Genomic DNA, 23,942 nt, shown 5'->3' with positions numbered 1-23,942 from the left:
TCAGAACGTACGTGACACCTTTGTTGTTCTTTTCCACAGACGGATGCTGCTTTGCTGATGCGTGTATGGATGTCACCCCCTACAATCCCCTCCCTGAAGGATGGCTTCCGAGGTGAGAGAAGTGGTCGATGTTCTCAATGTTCTGTTGACCAAGAGCAATGGGGGAGCCCTGTTGCCAGCCTGTCATTGTTTTGGGGTGGCTTCTTGTCACTCATGTGTGGATCAATCTCAACACTGCTTCTCTCTCAACGGATGCCATGGAGCACGTGATTCTTTAGATAGCAAGGTAAAGACATCTGCGAAATCTAAGTCTGTCAACCAGCAGTGTTGACAATGGGATGCCAAAATCTGCGTTCATCAGCACTTTCTGCAGGATGAACTCAATGAGAGGAAAAGGAAATTCCTTTCATTGTTAGTTATTTCCAAGAACAGATAACCATGTCTACACGGTACAGAAAAACTAAACGTAAACATGGAATCGAGGAATCCAGACTGATGTCGGTTCTTTAATCTCCATTTTAAATAGCGATCACTCAAAAAGACTACCCTCAATTTATGAAACAAACAAGCCGACCGCATAATTGAGAGGCCACTGATAAAGAAGAGTTCCAAGTCCTACACTGACTTCATCTGCGGGAAGTGCACCCAACTCCAGCTCCTCGGAAACCGTGTTAGGGAACTGGAGCTGGAGCTGGATGAACTTCGGATCATTCGGGAGGCTGAGGGGGTAATTGAGAGGAGTTACGGGGAGGTAGTCACACCTCAGGTACAGGAAAAAAGTAGATGGGTTACAGTCAGGGGACGGAAAGGGAACAGGCAGACAGTGCAGGGATCCCCTGTGGCCATTCCCCTCAAAAACAAGTATACCGTTTTGGATACTGTTGGGGGGGACGACTTACCAGGGGTAAGCCATGGGGTACAGGTCTCTGGCACAGAGTCTGTCCCTGTTGTTCAGAAGGGAAGGGGGGAGAGGAGGAGAACATTAGTCATTGGGGACTCCATAGTTAGGGGGACAGATAGGAGATTCTGTGGGAACGAGAGAGACTCGCGGTTGGTGTGTTGCCTCCCAGGTGCCAGGGTCCGTGATGTCTCGGATTGTGTTTTCCAGATCCTTAAGGGGGAGGGGGAGCAGCCCCAAGTCGTGGTCCACATAGGCACCAACGACATAGGTAGGAAAAGGGATGGGGACGTAAGGCAGAAATTCAAGGAGCTAGGGTGGAAGCTTAGAGCTAGAACAAACAGAGTTGTTATCTCTGGTTTGTTACCCGTGCCACGTGCTAGCGAGGCGAGGAATAGGGAGAGAGAGCAGTTGAACACGTGGCTACAGGGATGGTGCAGGAGGGAGGGATTCAGATACCTGGATAATTGGGGCTCATTCTGGGGTAGGTGGGACCTCTACAAACGGGATGGTCTACACCTGAACCAGAGGGGTACCAATATCCTGGGGGGGGAAATTTGCTAATGCTCTTCGGGAGGGTTTAAACTAATTCAACAGGGGGGTGGGAACCTGAATTGTAGCTCCAGTGTACAGGAGGTTGAGAGTAGTGAGGTCATAAATAAGGGTTCAAGGTCGCAGGAGTGTACCGGCAGGCAGGAAGGTGGTTTGAAGTGTGTCTACTTCAATGCCAGGAGCATCCGGAGTAAGGTGAGTGAACTTGCAGCATGGGTTGGTACCTGGGACTTCGATGTTGTGGCCATTTCGGAGACATGGATAGAGCAGGGACAGGAATGGTTGTTGCAGGTTCCAGGGTTTAGATGTTTCAGTAAGATCAGGGAAGGTGGTAAAAGAGGGGGAGGTGTGGCATTGTTAGTCAAGGACAGTATTACGGTGGCAGAAAGGACATTTGATGACAACTCGTCTACTGAGGTAGTATGGGCTGAGGTTAGAAACAGGAAAGGAGAGGTCACCCTGTTGGGAGTTTTCTATAGGCCTCCGAAAAGTTCCAGAGATGTAGAGGAAAAGATTGCAAAGATGATTCTGGATAGGAGCGAAAGTAACAGGGTAGTTGTTATGGGGGACTTTAACTTTCCAAATATTGACTGGAAACGCTATAGTTTGAGTACTTCAGATGGGTCAGTTTTTGTCCAATGTGTGCAGGAGGGTTTCCTCACACAGTATGGAGATAGGCCAACAAGAGGCGAGGCCACACTGGATTTGGTACTGGGTAATGAACCAAGCCAGGTGTTAGATTTGGAGGTAGGTGAGCACTTTGGTGATAGTGACCACAATTCGGTTACGTTTACTTTAGCGGTGAAAAGGGATCGGTATATAACGCAGGGCAAGAGTTAGAGCTGGGGGAAAGGCAATTAGGCAAGATTTAGGATGCATAGGATGGAGAAGGAAACTGCAGGGGCTGGGCACAATTGAAATGTGGAGCTTGTTCAAGGAACAGCTACTGCGTGTCCTTGAGAAGTATGTAGCTGTCAGGCAGGGAGGAAGTGGTCGAGCGAGGGAACCGTGGTTTACTAAAGAAGTTGAATTTCTTGTCAAGAGGAAGAAGGAGGCTTATGTAGAGATGAGGCGTGAAGGCTCAGTTAGGGCGCTTCAGAGTTACAAGTTAGCCAGGAAGGACCTAAAGAGAGAGCTAAGAAGAGCCAGGAGGGGACATGAGAAGTCTTTAGCAGGTAGGATCAAGGAAAACCCTAAAGCTTTCTATAGGTATGTCAAGAATAAAAGAATGACTAGAGTAAGATTGGGGCCGGTCAAGGACAGTAGTGGGAAGTTGTGCGTGGAGTCCAAAGAGATAGGAGAGGTACTAAATGAATATTTTTCGTCAGTATTCACGCAGGAAAAAGACAACGTAGTCGAGGAGAATACTGAGATACAGTCTATTAGACGAGACGGGATTGAGGTTCATAAGGAGGAAGTGTTAGCAATTCTGGAAGGTGTGAAAATAGATAAGTTCCCTGGGCTGGATGGGATTTATCCTAGGATTCTCTGGGAAGCTAGAGAGGAGATTGCAGAGCCTTTGGCTTTGATCTTTATGTCGTCATTGTCTTCAGGAATAGTGCCAGAAGACTGGAGACTAGCAAATGTCGTCCCCTTGTTCAAGAAGGGGAGTAGAGACAACCCTGGTAATTGTAGACCAGTGAGCCTTACTTCGGTTGTGGGTAAAGTGTTGGAAAGGATTATAAGAGATAGGATTTATAATCATCCAGAAAGGAATAATTTGATTAGGGATAGTCAACACGGTTTTGTGAAGGATAGGTCGTGCCTCACAAACCTTATTGAGTTCTTCGAGAAGGTGACCAAACAGGTGGATGAGGGTAAAGCGGTTGATGTGGTGTATTTGGATTTCAGTAAAGTGTTAGATAAGGTTCCCCATGGTAGGCTATTGCAGAAAATACGGAGGCATGGGATTGAGGGTGATTTAGCGGTTTGGATCAGAAATTGGCTAGCTGTAAGAAGACAGAGGGTGGTGGTTGATGGGAAATGTTCATCCTGGAGTTCAGTTACTAGTGGTGTACCTCAAGGATCTGTTTTGGGGCCACTGCTGTTTGTCATTTTTATAAATGACCTGGATGAGGGCGTAGAAGGATGGGTTAGTAAATTTGCGGATGACACCAAAGTCGGTGGAGTTGTGGATAGTGCGGAAGGATGTTGCAGGTTACAGAGGGACATAGATAAGCTGCAGAGCTGGGCTGAGAGGTGGCAAATGGAGTTTAATGCGGAAAAGTGTGAGGTGATTCACTTTGGAAGGAGTAACAGGAATACAGAGTACTGGGCTAATGGTAAGATTCTTGGTATGAGCAGAAAGATCTCGGTGTCCATGTGCATAGATCACTGAAAGTTGCCACCCAGGTTGATAGCGTTGTTAAGTATGCTAGGTTTTATTGGTAGAGGGATTGAGTTTTGGAGCCATGAGGTCATGTTGCAGCTGTACAAAACTCTGGTGCGGCCGCACTTGGAGTATTGCGTACAGTTCTGGTCACCGCATTATAGGAAGGATGTGGAAGCATTGGAAAGGGTGCAGAGGAGATTTACCAGGATGTTGCCCGGTATGGAGGGAAGGTCTTATGAGGAAAGGCTGAGGGTCTTGAGTCTGTTTTCGTTAGAGAGAAGAAGGTTAAAGAGGTGACTTGATAGAGACATACAAGATGATCAGAGGATTAGATAGGGTGGACAGTGGGAGCCTTTTTCCTCGGATGGTGATGGCTAGCACGAGGGGACATAGCTTTAAATTGAGGGGTGATAGATATAGGACAGATGTCAGAGGTAGGTTCTTTACTCAGAGAGTAGTAAGGGCGTGGAATGCCCTGCCTGCAAAAATAGTAGACTTGCCCACTTTAAGGGCATTTAAACGGTCATTGGATAAACATATGGATGATAATGGAATAGTTTAGGTTAGATGGGCTTCAGATTGGTTTCACAGGTCGGCGCAACATCGAGGGCCGAAGGGCCTGTACTGCGCTGTAATGTTCTATGTTCTATGTTCTATGTACATCAGATGGAATACCTGTCATGCCTTGGTAGTTTACTACATTGCCAGGTAGATATTATAACTGTACTGGAACATCCTGGCTAGGGGCACAGAAAGTTGTAGAGCAGAAGTATTCAGTACTATTGCGGGAAAATTGACAGGACCCACAGTCTTTGCAGTATCCAGTGACTCTAGCTTTTTCTCAATATCACGTGAGGTGAATCAAATTGGCTGAAGACTTGGATCTTTGCAGAAGGCCAGAAGACATTATACACTCAGCGCTTTTGGGTGAAGACCACTGAAATTATTTCATCCTTATCTTTTGCACTGATGAGCTTGGTTCCCAGATCATTGAAGATGGGAATATTTGTGTAGCCTCCTCCGCTGCTGCCATTTACAACTGGATGTGGCAGGAGTGTAGAGCTTAAATCTGATCCGTGGCTTGTGTAAATGGTTAGGTCTGTACATTACTTGCTGCTAATGCTATTTGACACACAGTTACTCCTAGTTTGGGCTTCACCAGGTTGATACCATAACAGCCCACTTCTTAACTTCAGTGCCTTCAAACTTTGGCTTTCTTTACCTGTTGATATCAAGTCTTCCTTACCTAACCCCACCCCCAATCTCAAGTGGAACTGTCACATTTCCAGAACAACTTGTAAAAAGCTGAATTTCCCCTTCTGGTGACAAACAAAAGATACCGCATAAAAATTACCAAATCATTCAAAGTTCAAACTTTACCCAGACTTGAATATAATCTTGAGGATCTTCAAATCTAATTCTGGTATCAACTAAACACTGCTTCCTGAAGTAATCATCTATTTTGATCAGAAAGGTGGACCTTCCCTTCTTTATTGAGGCTCTTTACAAAAACAAAAGCACAGAGAACTCAGAATAGTGAAAATTTAATCTCAGTCATGTTGCTGAAGCATTAAGAATGTTTGCATTTTAGGAGAGATGGGGTAACGGTAATATCACTGGACTGAAAATCTGGAGGCCCACGGCAAAGTAGAAACTAGTACAATTTGAACTCGATTCATAAGTCTGGAGTGTAGATCAAATTTCAGCAATGGTAACCATGAAAAGATCATTGCTTGTTGTTTAAAAAAAACCAAGTAGTTCATTAATGTCCTTTAAGGAAAAAAATCACCCTCCTTACCCAGTCTGACCTATATATGACTCCAGGCACACAGCAATATGGTTGACTCTTAAGTGTCCTCTAAGAGTCCTCGCAAGCCAAAGGCATGAGGGATGAGTGTCAAATGTTGGTCCTTGATGCCCATACGCCATGAATGTACCAAAGAAAGGGTTTGTTAGTCAAGTCAATAAATTATATTTCAGTGGTGCAACTGTTTTTCAGTCCTGACAGAATTCTTCTTATTGCAGACCATACCACAATGGATTTGTGCACTGACTCCTCTCTGAATGTTCAATTTAAACACAGAAATGCAGGTTAAAAAAAAAAATTTGCACTAAGGCAACAGTGCTCTCATTTTATTCTGCACACTTATTTCTAACATTTTGAAATTTATCTCAGTGGCATTTATCTGCACTGACCCATCTTCTTGACAGTCTCGTATTCTTTTATAAGTTGGGTGGTGTGAGAGACTGTTTGACAATTGTATCCTCTGTTCAGCATCGAATGGTCAAGAGGTGAGCAAAGCTATCATCATCGCAAGGAAGAAGATTTATAATATCTCGGAGAGCGAGCTGAATTGCTAGTTAAGGTAAAGGAAGCTGGGATTGACTTTCAGAGTCAGTTACCACAAAAGGCAGGAAACTCATTCATATTGAGTGAAATTGGAAGGTCCATTGTCCATTCACTATAGGGAACATAAAAATATCATGCTGTAATGAAAAGCTTCATTTTGAATCAGTGACCTCTCACCTTACAAAAATTGCAGAGCTTACAGTATAAAACAAGGCCATTCAGTTAAACGTCAACGTTGGTGTTTATGTTCCATACATCCTTTCTCTACCTCTCCTCGACTACCTCAATCAAATTTAACCCTCTACTTTCCCCTTCACCTGTTTATCTAGCTCTCCCCTTAAATGCATCTCTATTATTTGTCTCAACATCACTTTCTGATAGAATGTGGGGCTCACTAACTCCTGGGTAAATAAGTTCCTTCTTCATTGGATTCATTAGTCACCATCTTATGTACACGGCTCCCCAGCAACTGGAAACATTTTCGCCATGTCAAATACATAAAACTCTTCCATTATTCTTTAAGATTTTAGCCAAATCTCATCTTTCTCTTTTCCAGACACAAGACCTCCATTCCTGAATGGTATAATTTGTCAGTTGAAACCCTTATTTAAGCAGATATCTTACCCCTTGTTTCAGGGTGTGTTCACAGTCATCCACCAGCTTTCCAAAAACAAAGGTGTTAATGGTTGATAGGTTGGACATTGGCTGTCGTGCAGTTGACTCTAAGAAAAGCAGAAAATTAGAGCTGCATTATGTTACAGATTTCAGATTCAATTCTAATTATCTACAAAACCTAGTTTGAGCAGAAATACTTAAAAAAAATTCAGCATTTATATCAAAGTAGAAAATCTTGGTGCCGCACGCTTTAGAAAATCAAATACTTTACTTGATACATCAGCTATGTGAATAATGATGCTAATGTTTAAATATGTATCAAGTCATGAGGTTAACAATTTTGAACAGCAGCAATGATTTTGATTCTGGACAGGAAGGGTGTGGGACATCGGAGGCTGGGGAGAGTGGGAGGACAGGAGAGGCAGATTGACCAACTGAAGAAAGAACTTTCATTCACATACTACTCAAGTGTCTTACACATGGCTATGGGAGAATAGGAGAATCCGAGACAATAAATTAAGTTTGAGGTGCATTTCCTCATTATATAATCAAGTATCTGCATACAGAGAAACCTTTGGACTATAGGGAGATTTTCAATGCTGTCGCTCAGGATTAAGCATTGTTTATGATGCACATTAGTGACTCAAACTTTGGTGGGTCAGAGAAAACCACAGATGACTCGAAAAAGGGAAAGTGTGACGGAATTAATAACAGGCTTCAAAAGGACATGATAGATTGGTCAAACATGTCATCCGCCAAAAGTTAATGCAGAAAAATGTGAAGCAGTATACTTCGCTGGGAAGAATCAGGAGAGGCAATATTAGCTAAAAGATACAATCCTACAGGGACATGCAGGAACAAAGAAACCTGGGGGTGATTGTGCAAAGCAGGACGGGTTAGCAAAGCATTAATAATTAATACTGTAACGCCAGTGATCCCATAAGAGTGGAAGAACCAGAAAGTCATACTTACAAAACATTAAACTGGTTCCAGTTTGAGTCCAAACCTGGACACCACAATTTAAGGTGAGGGCACAGGAGAAGTTTACCTAGAATGTTTCTGGAGAGGAACAATTACAACTGGATAGAGAGGCTGGAGAAGCTGCAATCCCCTCAAGCAGAGAAAGCCAAAAATAAAGCAGTGTTTAAACATTGGTAAGTGCATGGAAGTGCAAATGAAGACTGTTTCCATTAGCTGAGGGATTGTGAAACAGAGATAGCAGAGTTAAGATGACTGACAAAACAACTAGTAACAAATGTGAGGGGAAAAACACTGTGTGGTTAGAGTGCTTAATGCACTGTCCAATAGGTAATGGAAACAGAGTGGGTAGTAGCTTTCAAAAGGGAAATCTACAGACATTTTAAAGGAGAAAAGTAGTGGTTGGGATTCGGGGAAACAGCAGGGTTGTGGGACTAACCAAATTGCTTTTTGGAAGAGTCAGCTCACACTCAACAAACCAAAGCCCTCCTCTATCCTGCAGTTTTGTATGATTCTCCAGAAGTGCAGAGTTGGAGAAACAAGACCGAAGAATGACAAACAAAGAGACCAACATCAAGGCTGAGCTCCATGTCATCATCCTGCTCCCACTAAACAGGAAAATCTGTTTAATCTGCCAGCAAGGTTTCAAAGTTTCAACCACAATCAACCAATTGTACAATAAAAGGGATATAAACATCATGGTGCCTACTACAATACTGTTACCTTGTCTCCAAACCATGCTCACTATGACCAGATGGCATAGCTGGCAGGGAGCAACAATAAAATGTTATCCTACCATTACCTACATATGAACCATGCCCTACTAAATAAAAGTAAAACTGGTCTGCAATCATGCTTCACATTAATAAGGCACTAAAACGCTTAAATTACAATAACAGGTTGAATAGACTCGATTTATATACCACTGAACATAAAACAGTAAGGAGTTGCATAAATGCTTCAATGGTTAAAGGAGCTGAGAAGGCAAATAGTGGTGAACAACTGCATCCAGTGGGTGATCTAGAAAAAGCAGCACAACTTTAAAATTAAAGCAGAGCCGTTGAGGGGTGAAGCCAGGATGCATTGCTTCACACAAAGGATAATGGAAATATTGACGGGCAAAAGGGATGTGGGATCAAGGTAAGTAAATGGTGAAATAGGCTTGAGGGAATGCAGAGACTACTTTGCTTCCTACTTTGATGAATGCAGTAAGTGTTTTGACAAAATCTCATGAATACTTAGAGTTTAATGATGTAGCGAGCTTATTAAATTTTAATTCTGAGACATTTTAAGCACATGAGCTTTTTGAATAAATTTAAATATGTTAAAAGATCATCGGAAATTCATCTGACTTATAATCAATCCATGCATTTGACTTAAAGGATTTCTTAAGCATCAATTTAAGCTGCATTAGCAAAGGAGGCCTCACAAAGAAATGAAATTATGTGGCGAGAGGCGCAGATTAGAGCTGAACTTCCCAATTATTGAATTAGCAAGCATAACTGTTAAGTGTATTTAGCTATCGATAAGGAGAGCGACTCATTCTGTTCAGACTCATAGTTTAAAGAGATGAATTAAAGTGACCACAGAAAATTGGACTGAACTGTTCAAAGCTAAATAAAGTGAAAAATTCAAAAACTTATTTGTTACAATACAAAACTAGCAAGTCATCCAAAAGGGTGAAAGTTCTTTATTTGTACAAGTTAGGAATGGTACTCAAGAAACAAACAGCGTCAAACTAAAAGTAGTTCATGCACAAATGAAAAAAAACACGGAACTTCAACAGACTGGGAAAGCCAAGAGGGTCATTTCAAGGTTACAAATACAACACAGATGCAAAAAGGGACCATGGTGAAAACCCATACAGGGTCAAAAGATGCAATGAAAGCTTTTATAAACATATAAAGGGAATGGAAGGTAAGTAAAAATGTAGAACCATAAAAGACTGTGAAGAACTTACAGGCTTGTTAAAGACTCAGAGACAACAAGGTGCAGGGCTGGATGACCACAGCAGGCCAAGCAGCATCATAGGAGCAGAAAGGCCGACGTTTCGGGCCTAGACCCTTCATCAGAAAAAGGGGGAGGGGAAGGGGGTTCTGAAATAAATAGGGAGAGAGAGAGGGAGGCGGATAGAAGATGGATAAAGGAGAAGATAGGTGGAGAGGAGACAGACAGGTCAAAGAGGCGGGGATGGAGCCAGTAAAGGTGAGTGTAGGTGGGGAGTTAGGGAGGGGATAGGTTAGTCCAGGGAGGACGGACAGGTCAAGGGGGCGGGATGATGTTAGTAGGTAGGAGATGGGGGTGCGGCTTGAGGTGGGAGGAGGGGACAGGTGGGAGGAAGAACAGGTTAGGGAGGCGGGGACAAGCTGGACTGGTTTTGGGATGCGGTAGGGGGAGGAGAGATTTTGAAGCTTGTGAAATCCACATTGATACCATTGGGCTGCAGGGTTCCCAAGCGGAATAGGAGTTGCTGTTCCTGCGACCTTCGGGTGGCATTGTTGTGGCAGTGCAGGAGGCCCAGGATGGACATGTCGTCTGAGGAATGGGAGGGGGAGTTGAAATGGTTCGCGACTGGGAGGTGCAGTTGTTTATTGCGAACCGAACGTAGGTGTTCTGCAAAGCGGTCCCCGAGCCTCCACTTGGTTTCCCCGATGTAGAGGAGGCCACACCGGGTACAGCGGATGCAGTATACCACATTGGCAGATGTGCAGGTGAACATCTGCTTGATGTGGAAAGTCTTCTTGGGGCCTGGGATGGGGGCGAGGGAGGAGGTATGGGGGCAGGTGTAGCACTTCCTGCGGTTGCAGGGAAAAGTGCCGGGTGTCGTGGGGCTGGAGGGGAGTGTGGAGCGGACAAGGGAGTCACGGAGAGAGTGGTCCCTCCGGAAAGCAGATAAGGGTGGGGAGGGAAAGATGTCTTCGGTGGTGGGGTCGGATTGCAGATGGCGGAAGTGTCGGAGGATGATGTGTTGGATCTGGAGGTTGGTGGGATGGTACGTGAGGACGAGGGGGATTCTTTTTTGGTTCTTATTGCGTGGACGGGGTGTGAGGGATGAGTTGCGGGAGATGTGGGAGACACGGTTGAGGGCGTTCTCGACCACTGAGGGGGGGGAAGTTACGGTCCTTGAAAAACGAAAGACTCACTTGGTTTCTGTTTTCACAATAGACAAAGAGGACAAAATAGTAGCAGTACAAGAGAGTATAAAAAACACAGGCAAAAGAAAGGAACTTAGTTGACTGAATAAAAGTGGAAGATATGATCAACACAAAAACATTGAGTCTTAAACTGAGAGATCTTCATACTTGCTGGCTTTTATCCCAGTGTATTAAAAGTTTTGTTGAGTAGATGACAAACGTATTGGTTATTTTTTCCAGGGTCTTTAGATTTAGAATTCGTGTCCAACAGTGCACTGAGTATAGGAGTTGGAAGGTATTGTTGCTGCTGTGCTGGTTAGGCCACTTTTAGAATACTGCATTCAATTCTGGTCTCCCTGCTAATAGGAAGGATGTTGTTAAACTTGAAAGGGTACAGAAAATATTGACAATAATGATGCCAGGGTGGGAGAGTTTGAGCTATAAGGAGAGGCTGAATAGGCTGGGGCTATTCTTCCTGGAGCATCGGAGGCTGAGGGGGTGACTTTACAGACATTTATATCATGAAGGACATGGATAGTGTAAATAGACAAGGTCTTTTCCCCAGGGTTGGGGAGTACAAAACCAGAGGGCATAGTTTTAAGATGAGGGGAAAGATTTAAAAGGGACCTAAGGGGCAACATTTTCACGCAGAGGGTAGTGCATGGATGGAATGAGCTGCCAGAGGAAGTGGTGGAGGCTGGTACAATTGCAATATTTCACAAGCATCTGGATGGGTACATGAATAAGAAGAGTTTAGAGGGATATGGGCCAAATGTTGGCAAATGGGACTAAATTAATTTACGATATCTGGTCAGCATGGATGGATTGATCTGATGTGTCTGTTTCCATGCTGTACAACTCTATGACTCTAACTGAAATTTCTATTACTTCAGGAGGAAGGGAAACGTAAGGAAATGATAGCACTGTTAGATTTATATCAGTTATGGGAAAGCTAACAGGATTGATCATCAGGGACGGGATTCCTTAGCATGTGGACAAATAAGATAATGAGAAAAAATCATTTTCTGAAGAAGGGTCCAGACCCAAAACATCAGCTTTCCTGCTCCTCTGATGCTGCTTGGCCTGCTGTGTTCATCCAGCTCTACACCTTGTTATCTCAGATTCTCCAGCATCTGCAGTTCCCGCTATCCATGAGAAAAAATCTGCAGTGATTTGCAAAAGGTAGGCTGTGTCTGTCTAATTGACTTTTAAAGGATGCAAGTATAAAGGGTGGAAAGAGCACTAGCTATAGTTCTTTTTGTACCTGAGCTTTGAGGGACATGTGACAAAGCTCCTCACAGGAGATTATTAAAAATAATGGTGTATAAAGTTAAGATAACACTATAGATCGTTCATTGATTTGCAAAGTAGGAATGAAAGGTATATACAAACAAAGCAAGTGTGGAATCTTTGGAGAAAGGAAGAGTTAACATTTCGAACCCAATATGATTTATTCAAAAGTTGGGGGGGAGCGGGTGTTGCAGACAGCTGGAAAGCAATGGGTTTTATGCTAGAGAGAGGGGAGGGAGGGGGAGGAGCTGATAACGGTGCCTAGAGCATAAAGCAGAGGGGGTGTTAATGGTAGCAAAGAAAAAGTACAGATGAAGAGTAGTGTTAATGGCAGGTGTTAGTGGCAGAAAATAGTTCAGCTCCGCTGGGAGCAAATCCCTACAAACACACACCAGGGTTTGGGAAGGGGTTGTCATCAAAATGGAGAGCGGAGATCGTGCTCTGAAGTTGTTGAAATGGAGGCCTGAAGGCTGCAAAGTGCTTAGGTATAAAATGAGGTACTGCTTGTCCAGCTTGTGTTGTGCTTCATTGGAACATTGCAGCAGACCCAGGACAGAAATGCTGGAATGACAGCAGAACGCTGAAATGGCTAGTGACTAGCAGGTCGGAGTCATGCTTGTGAACAGTTCAATGTTGTTCCACAAAACGGTCACCCAGTCTGCATTTGTTCTGAACAGTTAGGAGGAGACTACATTATGAGCAGTGAATACAATAGATCCAATTGCAAGAAGTAGAGATAAGCTCTTACTTCAACTGGAATGAGTCTGAAGTATTGGACAGTGAGGAGAGAGAAAATAATGGTGAAGTGTAACATATTTTGCAGTGGCATGGGAAGCTGCTATGGGGAGGGAAGAGGTGTTAGCAGTGATGGAGGAATGGACCAGGCTGGCACAGAGGGAGCAGTCCCTGTGGAGTAGTGACAGAAGGTGGGAACTGTGGAGGTGGCAGATATGACATAGCACGGCCCTTTGAATGCAACGGTTGGTGCGTTGACATCCTCTTCAATATGCAACTCATCTGCAAATGTGAGCACCCTTGACCATGTGTTTCACTTGTTCCTCCTCCACACCTTTCTTAATGACACAAAACCAGCACATTTCCAGGCCCAGTCACTTCTAACTGAGGGACACGCAGGTCTTGAAACTTTAACTCTCTTTGTTTAGATGCTGCCTGATCCGCTGATTCTCTCCAGCTCTTTCTGCTTGTATTTCAGATCTCCAGCGTCCGCAGCATTTTGCTTTTTAGAAAGGCATATACTCCGGCAGCTGTGACAACTGATATTCTGAACTATAAAGGGTGGTTGAAGGTCTCTGTTTTAAGCTATTGTTATTATCTACATAATCAACGAGGCTTCTAAGGCCTATATTCTTAGCATCTTGCTGTATGGCTGTGATAATTTACTGCCATCAAGCAAAAAGCTCTTCAGTTTCCATATTATTGCTCATGACACATTCCGAGTGTATCCTGCGAGACAAAATCATTAATACATGCATCTCAAAGGTGTGTTCCCAAGTGAAATAGCACTAATCAGACAAAGGCAGCATGTACAATGGTTACATACCACAGGACCTCCTGTGTAGTGAAGCAGAAGGGACCAGACAACATGAAGGCCAGTCCATGTGAAGGCCCTAAATATTGAGGCTTGCACTTGGGAATCACTGGCTGATGATAGAGAGAAATGGCGACACCTCGCTACAGCAGGTTAGCAAAAGGTGGCAACGTCAAAAGCAATAACCCACAGCGTCACTTAGCAGCTTTGAGAGTGTCATCTGTGGCAGTACCTGCATCCCATGAATTTGTCTTCACAGTCATCAAAACAAAGTGTACCAAAGACACCCCCAATAACATGGATTGTTTGCTGCAGGTCCATCATCTCTCATAGGTGGCAGGAGACCAACATACTATCATTGTAATGAGCAGGCAGTCCAATGCTCCATCTGCTTCTACACCAGGAGGTAGAGGGGGATTGATCATGCATGTTACGTTTTTCGGGACCCTCAAATTTACCGATACAGGTTTCAAAATTACCTCAAGTAGGAGGCAGAGTCTATTGCGTAGATGAGAGCAACATGTTACCAAAACACATTATCGGTTCAGTGAATGGGCAAAACTGTAGCAGAAAGACTACAATGTGGGAAGTGTGACCTCATTCTCTTCCAGTCAGAGACAGAGAGTACAGAATAGTTTCCTAATGCAAAGAGGCTAAAAATTGCAGAGGGACAAAGGGATCTTAGTGTCTTGATATACATGAATTTTCAATATTATTGTAAGTACAAAAAAAGCTGCAAAATGCGAATGGAATCTTGGCCTTTACCTCAGAGGTGTAGGTGTGCAAAAAGAGTAGAATACAGGTCGATTTCTAGCCACAGTGAAATGACAACAATTTAAAACATTTTACAAATTGGTGTAAAATAAAACTGGAACAACAGTAATTTACCACTAAATTTGTTAAATTCTGACCTGCAGCACCTTTCAGGGGTTATACTAGGATTGTTTTTTTCCCCCCTAGTTACAATATGCTCATCAGTCAATGTCAACATACCTTCCAGTACCATTTTGAATGCTTTTTCTCCTGTTCCCAGCTCATGTGGCGGATACTTCATCAAAATTGTTCCCTAAAAAGCAGAAACAAGCATATATTGATTGAAGCATATGTGATCCTGAAGGGTCAACACGGGGTTTTTGTGGAGAGGATGCTTTCTCTTGTGGGAGAATCTAGAACGAGATGTCACCTGGTAAAAATCAGGAGGCATCAATTCAAAACAGTGATTAGGCTCTCAAAAGGGCTGAGAATATTTGGTACACTCTTCCTGACCAGATGGTAGAAGCAGAGTCCTCAAATATATTTTTTAAGGCAAAAGTGAATGGATTATTCGTAAGCAGGGAGTGAAAGATTATTTGGGGTAGACAGAAAGGTGGATTTGGGGTTACAATCAGATCAGCCATTTTATTGAATGGTAGATATGGCTCAAGGGGCCAAATGGCATAATCCTGCTAGTTGTTCATATCCTCTGAATTTGCACAATGACAATTAAACTATTGCTGCTGTGATATATCATGTGTGGAGCCAGTGTGTACATGTTTAAGATCTGGCTGTTTAGCTCTCACTTTCTCCAAGGGCTAATAGCGGACTCAATAGAAGAAAATTTACAGCGGCAGAAGAATTCAAAGCAAGCTTGCAATCATCTTTCAAGTGCAACTAAGATGCTTACAACAATTTGCACATCAAAGGGATCCACCAACTCTCCTGTGGAGTGTTAAATCACTTACAAGAGCAGTGAAACATTTTTCAGGTAATTCAGTTCAATCTGAGGGCATGGACATGACATTGTGGCAATTATATTTAGCACAGGTCTAGGAGAAGGTCAACCACTCTTCCAGGTAAATGTTGTTAATTTGACTTGTGGAGGGCATTGCATTGAGGCAAAGATTTACATTGTGCACCTAATACCAGATGGAGTTTATTACCATCTGCAGCTTTTCAGGGCATAGATTGTTCTTCTGCTAGTTTCTGCTGATTCATCTAGCAATGAGGGCAGGATGCTCTTGGGGTGTCTTGTTTGGTCACCCAGATCAGTTCAAAGGTCAGTTTGTTTTAGTCAGTTGCTCATAGGCGGTCAAAACAGGAGGATGTTACCTCTGGTCTACTGGCCAGTCTGGTAATTTGAGGGACGGGGAAATAGGTTCCAGGCAGCAGGGATGCTGCTGTTAGCAGTCTCCAGGTCGTCAGAGTTTTGGAAAAGGCCAGAGGAGCTGAAACATTGAATGGTTTAATGTTGGACAGAGTTACAGTCCAGAATAGGCCACTGATAATGCTGAACCTGAGAAAGAAGCCCACAAACAGTACTGCTTCAGTGAAGCTGAGGAAGACTGGATTTCAGGGAAAGCCAAGAGTAACACCAGTTTAGTGAAGCCCACGGTCTGTGAAAGAAATGGCATCGTGCTTGTGTACAAGTGCTGGAAATCAACCTTGAGAATGAAGGAAAGGCAAGGCCTAGGAAAAGAAATTCAACCACCAGCTGGTAAGGCAGCACATGGCAAAGTGGCTCTAAGGGAGCTTCAAAGCTAGATTTTCAGGAGTGAGGAACTGGAACTGCTTATAAAGATGACAAAGCTTTGATGAGATTTGGTGATTCAGGGTCCTCAACACCTGAATGGATTGCTGAAAAATGTATGGGAACTGTCCTGACCACATCTGCTGTTTGATGTACTGTCTCTGTCTGTCGGTCGTCTCTCTGGATGGCTCCCTCTAGAACTACCCCAACACTTCCCTAATCCTCCAACTCCAAACCCTCTCCTGACAGCTCAGCCCCCTGACCCGACCTGACTATTCCGATCACCGTACCAGTCTAATCCAGCCTACTACCCCTTAACTCACCAACGAGCCTCCTGACCCAATCCACCCTCCCTGCCCTCCTGCTACTCTAACCTACCCCATATGAATTCACCTGCCATCTCGCACCTCCTCTCCAAAGATCTTTTAAAGAGGTTTTGGTCACTTAGGACTCTTTATTTACCTGACTACGATGGCTAGTTCTGTTAAAACAAAAATTCCCTGTACTGCCCTTTGCAAGGAGTCCTGTGCTTGGTGAGATTTGCAGGATCCTCCATTGGAAGACGGGCCCAAATAATTGGAGCCAAGAATGTGTGTAACATGCATTGGAATTAGGGGTTCAAACCCTGATTGGAATATTTGGGCTGTTCTGTTTTATGTTGATGGAAGGATAAAGCCAGGATGCTGAGAAGCCCATGGCTTCTTTTTGAATAGAGACATGGCCCCTCTAAATTCCAGGTGAGGGGGAAGACGGGGCTTATAATTATTCTCTCGCTGGAAAGTGTGCACCAAATCAGAAGGTTGCAAACTGGAAGATTTAGAAGGGTGATACCTTCTGGAGGGAAGGAGTATCTGGCAATGCCTATTAGAAATATATAGCAAGGCAGGAAAAGTCAAGCAGCATCTTTAAGAAACACATCAATCTCTGAACCATAAAAAGATCTGTCTGTTCTAAGCTATTGTTTTTTATCCATCAAAACTGACTGGGTTTATAAGACTTGCATTCACTGCACATTGTTGTCAGGCTGTGAAACACTGATAGCTATCAAGAAAAGAAGCTCAAATGCTTCTACCTTTACTGTCTGCAGCATATCTTGGATACAGCCTGGCAGAACTCTCAAAGGCAAGCGTGGGTACTGATCAAACAGAAACATCTATGTTGACTTGGATATGTAGGCAGAATGGAAGATAATGATATATCCAAGGACTCTCTGTACAGTGAGGTATTTGGAGCCAGAGGACCAGCAGGTGCTCAGATTTCCATTTCAAGGATGTTTACAAGCATGCAGGGCCCCTAAACATCGATTACCCCACGTGGCAGTCACCAGTTGATGACAGAATAGCAACACCACGTGTGGGCTGGCAGGCACCATCAAGATGACCTGGTTTGGCACAGCAGCAGTGCCAAAAACAAGCACCAACGTTACTTGGCAGCTTCGTGTGTGACACTTAAAGAAGTGATCTCTCAGCTTTCACAGGCACCAGCGAAACAGCAACAAAGACAGCCCCTGCCATCTGAAACATATTTGTTTGTTGCCCATCCATCACTTCTCTTGGATGGAAGGATGACAACAAATCTGATCTGTTACAACTGGAAGACAACTTTCAAGCTGTTGCAGTTTGTCAATGTAAATTCAGATTCTCCACCTCAGAATCTTTTTCCTGGCACAGTAGATGTTTGTTAAAGCTGCACTTTGAAAGTACAGAGGTCCCAAATGTTTTCCTTAATTCTAATGTTCCTGCTGAAATCCTCTTTACCAGCACACTCTGTTCTAATGAATATGTACAGAAGAAATAAGGCTGCAAACCCGGTGGGACACCATCAATGACTCAACAATTTTCTGCAGTGAACACCATATAGTTGACTTTGTCGACCGAGAAGGAAGTAGTTCCAAGACATTAATCTATAAAACTACTGGAAACATGACGCAGTGCAGAGATGTGAAAGCTTATAACTTCTCCAGTGCAGTCATGTCTTCCCCTCTTTTCAACAGTCCGTTGGGTCATTAACAGCCAGAATGTATTTGAGCAATCTGCTGCTGATGGACCAATTCAAATGCTGCCCAGAAAGGTTTACTTCAGAAACATATGGCCATACTTTCTCAATATGAATATTTATTTATTGCAAATGTCATTACCATATCCCATGTCAGCACAATGTTCTCCCTCAGAGTGCAGTCCCCATTTAATCCAGAGTAAACAAACCTGGTGAGCCTGACCAGCAGCAGTTATTTTAGTCTGAATGTTACATCTGTTGGAAGCTCTGCACAGCACCATGGAAGTTTCACAGAATTAAAAAGCTCGTTATAACTATAAGTCTTTGCTGAGCGTGCAAAAGAAGCCAGTTTCACATTTCTGAATGGCTCTGTGGCTTTCACCATGATTTGTTGTGTTACCAATCGAGTCCAAAGACTGGAACTTGTGGACAACCTTTGCTGGTGGAAGATGTTTGATGCAGACGTGGAGGGATTCTCCTTCTATCTCCAGATTAATAGGAAACGCTGGGGCCACCATCTTCACAATTATAAAGTTTTTATACAACTCGGGCGTCCAAAGGATGATCAGATTTCAGACAGTTTGGTCCATTCTTTTCATCGTGTAGATCTCTAGAGAGTATGCCCTGGTAACAAGTCTAATTCTTAGCAACATGACCATATTTCTGAAATCCATTTGAAAATTTACCTTCTACAACACATATAACAGCAAAACGGCACCCTGGCATTTTGTTATCATTCAGCCTTGGCTAGATATTGTTGAGAGTGCCAGTATTTATCACCCATTCCTAACTCCCCTTGAGAGGGGTGTGGTGGTTTTCCTCTTGCAACACTAATTGCGGTGATAAAAGGACTCCCGCATTATGTGTTCAAAGACTTTGACCCAACAGCTACAGCATCTCGATGGTGAGAATGCTTGAAGGATATTGGGAAAAGCACTTGGTCTTCTATAGAATAGAATCATAGAATCCCTACAGTGTGGAAACAAGCCCTTCGGCCCAACAAGTCCACACCGAACCTCAAAGTATTCCACCCAGACCCACCCCACTATAACCCACCTAATCTACACATCCCTGAACACTACGGGCAATTTAGCACAGTCAATCCACCTAGCCTGCACATCTTTGGACTGTGGGAGGAAACCGGAGCACCTGGAGGAAACCCACGCAGACACCGGGAGAATGTGCACCGGGAGGAAACCCACACAGACAGTCGCCCGAGGGTGGAATTGAACCCGGGTCCCTGGCGCTGTGAGGCAGCAGTGCTAACCACTGAGCCGGCAAAAAGAGTAGTTGGATGCTTTGGCTAGTTTTGACAAGGAAATCTTGGAAGCTCACTGCATCCTGAACATGAAGCATACTGTAGCCACTGTACCATGACAACAAAAGGTTGGATGTATCGCATCGCTCATGAGTTGACAATCAATTAGAGTGATTAAATAGGCAGACTGTCACTCCTCTTAATCAGCACTGGATACAACGGGTCAAGTTGAGTTCATGCTGTGATGATTTTGGAAAAGACCCAACAGTAATGTCACTGAAAAAAGAGGAACGTCTCTGTTCTGTAAACGTGCTCCTTGCCTAACACTTGTATGGTGCGTGCTCAATGCCACTTGCCCATCCAGGCTTGGATAGGATCCTGCTCTTACTCTTTGTGAGCATTACATGCTTCATTACCGTAGTAAATAACTGAAGATGGCTAGGCCCAAAAAATTCTTGCGGAAATGACTGAGCTTCTATAACTACATCGATCTCCCTCCATTCACTGGGCAGTGTTCCCTGGCAGTTCTAATTGGATTCCCGTTGTTTCATTTTGTAAGATCTTCCAGAGACAAAATGGATGTAAAGTCAAGGAGAATCAGATTATGAACAGTGCTAAAAAGTCTGGTCAGACAGCTGCATTTTAATGGTCTTGAAGTTACTTTGGTGAGGACACTTTTAGAATACTACATTTAATTCTGCTCTCCCTGCTAAAGGAAAGATGTTGTTAAACTTGAAAGGGTGCAGAAAGATTTACAAGAACTTTGCTTCTTTGAGTTATAGGGAGAGGCTGAATCGGCTGTGGCCCTTTCTTCCCTGGATCATCGGAAGCTGAGGTGTGACCTTATGCAGGTTTATAAAATCATGAGGAGCATGGTTAGGGTGAATGGCCAAGATCTTTTTCCCAAGCTGGGGGAGTCCAAAACTAGAGGGCACAGATTTAAGGTGGGAGGGGAAAGATTTAAAAAGGACCTGAGGGTCAGCTTTTTCACACAGAAGGTGGTGCATGTATGGAACGAGTTGCTAGAGGCCAGTACAATTACATTTAAAAGGCATCTGGATGGGTACATGAACAGGAAGGGTTTGGAGGGATTTGGGCCAAATGCTGGCAAATGGGACTTGGTCAGTTTAGGATATCTGGGCGTGCGGACAAGTTAGACTGAAGGGCCACTTCTGTGCTGTATAACTACTTAACTCTACAAGAGAGAGAGGAATTTCATAGCTGAATTACAGACCGGGACACAGGCTGTGAGTGAGTGAGTGGAGAAGAGGAAGAGGCGGATGGAATAATCCATGGGCAATCTCGATAGAAAGGGTTGGAATCAGAGTAACTGGGAATTTGTAAGTGGATTGCAGGATTGGAGAGGTTTCACAGAAGCAGGCAGCTCTGGAAAATTTAAATACAAGGAAGAGACTTTCAAATTAAGAGACACAAGGTCCCAGCAGCCAATGTAGATGAGCAAGAACATGGAAAATACAGAAAAGTCCCTTGGTATGGAACAGCCTTTCAGTTGAATTGAGATCTTTGGAAAGTACACCATTTGATCATGACCAGAGGAGCGTGGGACCCCTGAATCTGGAACTTACAACAGGGTAGATGAGGATTTTAGAAGAGACAAGCTGAGGCTGGGTGTAAGTCAGGTGATGTTGCAGAGGATAAAGGGTCTGAAGTTCAGCCCAATGATGACTAGCTGACCAAAAGTGAACAGTCTACTTCAGCCTAAGATAATGGCTAACAAGGGGATGTTTGGAAAGTACAAGATTTTTGACAGAAGCTGAGGACAAGGCATTCTCAACCTTCAGTTGTAGTTACACACAAGACTGTATATTGGACATGCAATGTCATAACACAGAAGCTGTGGACTATCAAAAGGTCGGTGGTAAATTACATATTATATTGTATAAAAATATTCAACATCTAAGACAGATTGAGAAACGAGGTTTGAGAACAAATCTGCAAAAATGGACATATTGACAATGTTGTTTTACTTATAACATCAGAGGACATGGTACAAAATGTTGTCAAGTGATCAGGGACCCTAAATTGGACATTCTGAATTAACCCGCAGCCGGAGAAATCAGGTCTAACAGAGAATTGGCCAAACTAAACAGCAGCCAGCAGTTACTGGCTACAGAGAACAGTGGAAACCAATGAAAAAGGTTCAGGGGGAACCAGTTAAAACCAGCCTGACAGTTGTGTATTGGAGAAGTATCGATCAGACTTTCTGGCACCTCAACCTCCAGCCTATGCCTGAGATTGTGCACTTTATACCTTCCCAGCATGGCAACAGTGAAGGATGGTGGTGCGACCCCATTGGATGCTTTGATTGGCACTCATGACCCCATTGGCCAAAGGCCACAGATCATTTGGGAAGGTCCAGGGTGAGGGGAGGAATAAAACACACATCTGGAAGCCATCCCCTCAGCGAGGGTTCACAGCAAGACTCAGGCAGAAGCATGTACGGCAGCCTGGTGGTCTTCCAGAACTGAATTCCATATCCCTTTGTCCACCTCCCCGAAAGAGAGCTTGGGTAAAGTCTTTTAAATACATAAACGGGTCAAAGTGTCCAAAGCACGGACAACAAAAATTAAACGAGACTTCTTTAAAAATAGAGATAAAATGAAGTCAGGACTAGACTCACCTGCAAAATCCAAAATTTCAAATATCTGTATTTAATCACTGTCAAGGGTCAAACTCAGTGCTGGCTCATAGCACAGTAATTTGTTTAAGAAAGTTAGCAGAGTTTTACGCATCCATCACGTCAACATGACGTGCTATCTTTATTATCTAGTAGATGTAGACTCAGGCTGTCATTTCAGCCAAAATGGTTTTATTGACATGATTTGCTGAAACCAAAATTACCAAACCATCAACAAATGCAAAAAGATTACCATAAGAATGAAGCCAATTTACACATTAAATATTGTCGTATGCTTGAGATGCTTAATCTGTTTAAGGCAAAAGTGTGTCATAAATCTGCACGAATAATTTCAGGTGTTCGAGATCCAAAACCAGCACTTTTTTTGATCAAACTGGAATTTCAGTCATTTGCATAATAATTGTTCTGAGGATTAGAGCATGCTCAGCCAAGACCCATAGAGATGGGGACAGAACTTACCTCAACATACTTATCGTCATAGGCAGAAAATAACTGTAGCTTTTCAAATTCAATCCGTTGCACGTGACTGGGAAATTGTGCTTCAATGGGATCATCAGACTCTCTCAGCTGCTGAAAAGGCATGGTCAATCCTATTGACTAAGAGAAAATGAAGTCAAATTTAAAGTACATCAGTACAGATTATTCATGAATAGATTTAGGAATAACTCAGCAACAAAATACATTAGGTTCAAACAGGACAAAAATATGCAAGTTAAATACTCTATGTGTACCCATAACTCCATCTGATGAATCCAGACATGAAACATCCAAATACACGAAGTGCGCCCCATTGATAAACATAAACAGAAGCTGCCATCAGTTCCATTGCAAAATCCAAAAGAACCTTCAATTTCTGAAGAATGGTCCCGACCCGAAACATCAACTTTCCTGCCCCTCTGATGCTGCCTGGTCTGCTGTGTTCCTCCAGCTCCACGCTGTGTTGTCTCTGACTCCAGCATCTGCAGTTCTTGCTATCTCTTCAATTATACTGTTTTGCTTCCTCCCAAATACAGTGATACAATTTTTTAGGTAAAACAAATTGTAGAATTTTAAAACTTTCCAAAGGCTGGGGACGTAGGAATAGTTGGAGCTTTCAAGATTGAGAACAAAAGATTTTTGTTAGCTAGATATACCAAGAAATACGGAGGAAAGCAGGTGAAATCGAGCAAAGATGCACATCGGCCAATAAAATACATGAACAGCAGCTGAAGAGCCCAATGGCATTCGTAACACTTATTAGATGTGGATCAATCAAGTTCACAACACCCTGGCTTAACAATTCAAGGAGCTTATCCCACAAGTAGGCAAGTCATACAGCAGAGAAAGGTCCAGGTTTGATCCTTGACCATGTTGAGGGAATTGAACAAAGCCAGCTTCTGTTGTAAGGAATGTTTGTTGTAAGGAAAGTTAATCTCCGTATCCATAGGCTAGGGAAGTGGGGAAAGACAAAAATCAGGCATGTCTTGACTCATCAAGATGCATGGCCCCCACTATAAATGGTGACAGTGGGCACTAGACATGACACATCACTTCTTCCCTCTAGCAACAAATGCTCACTAACACTAAGAAGGTGAATAAAGACCAGTTCCTGAACAGATTAAAGAACCATTCAGTACCTGTGGAATTGGATCCTAATAGACTTAGACAGCACACTTTATGACCCCAGGGCATCCTAAAGCACTCCACAGCCAATTAAATACTTCTGAAGTACAGCTATTGCTGTAACATCAGAGATAGTAGGAACTGCAGATGCTGGAGAATCTGAGATAACAAGGTGTGGAGCTGGATGAACACAGCAGGCCAAGCAGCATCAGAGGAGCAGGAAG

The 23,942-nt window shown here is 43.4% G+C and overlaps 1 protein-coding gene across 10 annotated transcripts in view; it reads right to left on the bottom strand.

Moving 5' to 3' along the window:
- pot1 (protection of telomeres 1 homolog) overlaps positions 1-23,942 on the bottom strand; it is a 297,679-nt gene that overhangs the window by 224,846 nt on the left and 48,891 nt on the right. For 9 of the 10 annotated variants that reach the window (XM_048607978.1, XM_048607979.1, XM_048607982.1 and 6 more), the window contains 3 exons: positions 22,576-22,713; positions 14,692-14,764; positions 6,757-6,854 (listed from right to left, as the gene is read on the bottom strand). In XM_048607978.1, coding sequence (XP_048463935.1) covers positions 6,757-6,854; positions 14,692-14,764; positions 22,576-22,698 — 294 coding nt within the window. In that variant the 5' untranslated portion in view covers positions 22,699-22,713. Of the gene's footprint in view, positions 1-6,756; positions 6,855-14,691; positions 14,765-22,575; positions 22,714-22,847; positions 22,954-23,942 lie in introns of those variants that run through there. The other variant, XM_048607975.1, reaches the window with a different exon arrangement.

The sequence above is a fragment of the Rhincodon typus genome, chromosome 18 (genome assembly GCF_021869965.1).
Source record: "Rhincodon typus isolate 14 chromosome 18, sRhiTyp1.1, whole genome shotgun sequence".
NCBI lineage: Eukaryota > Metazoa > Chordata > Chondrichthyes > Orectolobiformes > Rhincodontidae > Rhincodon > Rhincodon typus.
Note: the sequence above shows the minus strand (reverse complement) of the source record. Positions and strands in the feature narration are given on the sequence as shown.